Genomic DNA, 3,773 nt, shown 5'->3' with positions numbered 1-3,773 from the left:
ACATCTGAAAGTAATTAGAGGAGATAATTAAAATATATTTGCAGGGCCCCCATGAGGAACTGTAGGAAAATGTGGATCTGTTGGCTTCCCCACCTAGGTTAATACTGATATTCTCACAGTCATTGAGGACTAACAATTTAGTAGGGTGAGGCCTTGATCTTGGGGCTTGCTTTTATGTAGTTTGTTACTGTGAAGGAGAGACTAAGCTTACTTATAATTATGCCTAAGAGTCTCCCCCAGGTAACCTTTTTGTTGCTTAGATGTGGCCCTCTCTCTCTCTAAAAGCCCACTGAGAAGGTGAACTCACTACCCTCCCCCTTATTTGGGACATGAGCCCCAGAGGTGTAAATCTCCCTGGCAACATGGGCCATGACTCCCATGGATGAGCCTAGACCTCACATCATGGGATTGAGAAAATCTTCTTGACCAAATGGGGGAAGCAAAGTAAAACAAAATAAAGTTTCAGTGGCTGAGAGATTTCAAATGGTGTTGAGAGTTCACTCTGGTGGGCATTCTTATTTGCTATACAGATATCCCCTTTTAGTTTTTAGTGTATTGGAATTGCTAGAAGGAAATAACTGAAACTGTTGAACTGCTACCCAGAAGCCTTGATTCTTGATGATGATTACATAATTATGTGTCATACATGGTGTGATTGTGTAATTGTGAAACCTTGTGGCACACACTTCCTTTATCCTGTTTATGGAGAGATGAGTAGAAAAATGGGGACAAAAACTAAATGAAAAATACAGTGGGATGGTGGATGGAATGCTTTGGGTGTTCTTTGCTACTTTTATTTTTTCTTATTTGCATTGCTTTTGGAATAAGGAGAATGTTCAAAATTGATTAGAGTGACGAATACACTACTATATAATGGTCCTGTTAATAGTTGATTGTACACCATGGATGATTGTATGTCATATGTATGTAACTTAAAATTAAATTTAGAGGCTCGGAGGAGGCGCGGCCGCCACGGGACGCCCCGCTCGGCTCGGCCCGCCCGGGAAAGGCGACTCCGGCTCCCAGCCCGCGGCGGCGGCGGCGGCGGGCGACATGTGCGAGTGAGATGCGGCCGCGGGCAGCCGGGACGCGAGCAGCGGCCGCCGCAGCAGCGGGCAGCGCGGGCGCGGCCTCCTCAGCGCCGGACGCGCGGTGGATGAGGGCGAGCACGCGGGCGCTGGGCAGCCGCCGGCCACGCCGCTGCCATAAACACTCATTTAGGACTCGTTCGCTGCGCTGAGCCCGCCGGCCGGCCGCCTTCCCCCCACCCCAGATCCCCGGCGCCCCCGCCATGGAGGCCCCGCTCGAGCCCGGGCCCCACGCTGACGCCTCCGCCGCGGCCTCGGCTTCGGCGCTGCTGCGTGGCCCGGAGGTGGCGCGGCTCCGCGAGGAGCAGGAAAAGGTGGTCAGTAACTGCCGAGAGAAAATCCAGCACTGGAAGAAGGTAGATAATGACTATAATGCCCTTCAAGAAAGACTCAGTACATTGCCTGATAAGTTGTCTTATAATATCATGGTACCATTTGGCCCCTTTGCCTTCATGCCAGGAAAACTTGTCCATACTAATGAAGTCACTGTTTTACTTGGGGACAACTGGTTTGCAAAGTGCTCAGCAAAGCAGGCTGTAGGCTTAGTTGAGCACAGGAAAGAACATGTAAGAAAAACAATAGATGATTTTAAAAAAGTGATGAAAAATTTTGAATCCAGAGTTGAATTCACAGAAGATTTGCAGAAAATGAGTGATGCTGCAGGTGATATTGTTGACATAAGAGAAGAAATTAAAAGTGACTTTGAATTTAAAGTAAAACACAGAATTGCCCATAAACCTCACTCCAAACCCAAAACTTCAGATATTTTTGAAGCAGATTTTTCTTCAAATGATGTAAAATCCAAAGATTTGCTTGCTGATGAGGAACTGTGGGCTCGACTTGAAGAACTAGAGCGACAAGAAAGTTTGCTGGGAGAACTTGATAGTCATCCTGATTCTGGAATTGCAAATGGAGAAGATACAACTTCTTCTGAGGATGAAAAAGAAGATCAAAACCCAAACGGGAATGGGGCTGATCAAGTAACAGATGCTCTTACTCCCAGCAGTTGTCATGAGGATTTTACAAATTCAGAACTGTTCAGTGGTCAAGTGAATACTCAGTTGAATTGTTCAGTGAATGGTTCAAATTCCTATCCTAGTAATGAAGATGATGAAGATGATGAGGATGAGGATGATGAGGATGGTGATAATGAAAATGACCATGATGCTTTAGGGACTGGAGATAAATCTGTACCAACAATATATTTTTCTCATACTGTTGAACCTAAGAGGGTCCGAATAAATACTGGAAAAAATACCACTTTAAAATTTAGTGAAAAGAGAGAAGAAGCCAAACGTAAGCGAAAGAACAGCTCTGGCAGTGGCCATTCTGCCCAGGAGCTGCCTACCATTAGGACTCCTGCTGACATTTACAGAGTCTTTGTTGATGTTGTGAATGGAGAATATGTCCCTCGTAAATCAATCCTGAAGTCTAGAAGCAGAGAGAACAGTGTTTGTAGTGATACCAGTGAAAGCAGTGCCGCTGAATTTGATGATCGACGTGGAGTTCTGAGGAGTGTTAGCTGTGAAGAAGCCACTTGCAGCGATACCAGTGAGAGCATTTTGGAAGAACAACAAGAAAGTCATCAAAAGAAACTTTCGCCTTTATCAGGAACACCTGAGGCTTTTTCTGGAACTGTAATAGAAAAAGAATTTATATTACCATCCTTAACACCTCATCCAGCCATTGCTCATCCTGTACTACCCACTATTCCAGAACGAAAAGAATTTTTGTCAAATGTGTCAGAAGAAACTACCAAGAGGGTTTCAAAGTTCAGAGCTGCCAGATTGCAACAGAAAAACTAGGCTCTTCTTTGGAAATGGGAGTTAACATCCTGAAACCTAGTTTTGCATTTGTTTAGAGTATATATAGCAAAATATGTTACATGTAGTTTGAAATAAGGGTTCCTGAGTTAAGTTATAGCAAGTTCTCTTACCCTCAGAGTGATATTAAAATTAAATGTTTGAATACTTTAATATTCAGCTTATTTTGTTAATTCCCTGAATACTGTCAACACCCTTGTCTAAGTTTGTCTTATGATGCAGTGTCAGCATTTCAAATTATTTTTAAGAGAATATTGTTCTTATGCATTGTTTTTGTGTTTCAATACAGGCAGTTTTGTACCAGCTGTGATGTTGTGCATACCATATGGATCATTTTAAAGAAAGTTTTAAAATTTCAAATAGATTCAACAATTATATTTCATTACTTGCTTTAGCATTTTAAAGGCACTTTAACAACAACAAAAACCCACCTACTTATCTTGTAGGTTTTGCAGTTATGTGGCTATTTAAAAACCTCTCCCCTTTGAATGTCATGCTGTATCTCTAAGGCAGAAAGCTTACATGTACCCTGTGGGAAAGTTTCTTTGTGGAAGAATGGTATTTTGTAAAACTTTTTTTTCAAGTAAAAATTTTATGGAACTTGGTCTCTTAAATGTTGTGAACTTTATGATGCAAGCATCTATATGTTACAAGCATGACACAATGAGTCCTTGAATTCTTATAATCCATAGGCACTTTTTCTCCCATAATGTGTGTAGTTATAACTCCACCCATATTCTGGAAAAAGGGAAAGATTTCTGAATGCTAAAAAGCAGATTTTTTAAGTTTAGAATTCTTACGTTTTAATCTTCTACATTTTATTCTCTAAGGCTGGCTGAAATGAAATATTTTGGTAAATAAC

The 3,773-nt window shown here is 42.0% G+C and overlaps 1 protein-coding gene across 1 annotated transcript; it reads left to right on the top strand.

Moving 5' to 3' along the window:
• Positions 1 to 1,155: 1,155 nt before the first annotated feature.
• On the top strand, positions 1,156 to 3,511 carry LOC119522773 (unconventional prefoldin RPB5 interactor-like). Its single transcript, XM_037821404.1, has one exon. It carries the CDS (start codon positions 1,292 to 1,294, stop codon positions 2,891 to 2,893), a length of 1,602 nt encoding a protein of 533 aa, XP_037677332.1. The 5' UTR covers positions 1,156 to 1,291; the 3' UTR covers positions 2,894 to 3,511.
• The last annotated feature ends 262 nt before the right edge of the window (positions 3,512 to 3,773 follow it).

Source organism: Choloepus didactylus, chromosome X (genome assembly GCF_015220235.1).
Source record: "Choloepus didactylus isolate mChoDid1 chromosome X, mChoDid1.pri, whole genome shotgun sequence".
NCBI classification, from domain to species: domain Eukaryota; kingdom Metazoa; phylum Chordata; class Mammalia; order Pilosa; family Megalonychidae; genus Choloepus; species Choloepus didactylus.
The sequence above is the reverse complement of the archived record's forward strand: the minus strand, read 5'-3'. Positions and strand labels throughout refer to the sequence as shown.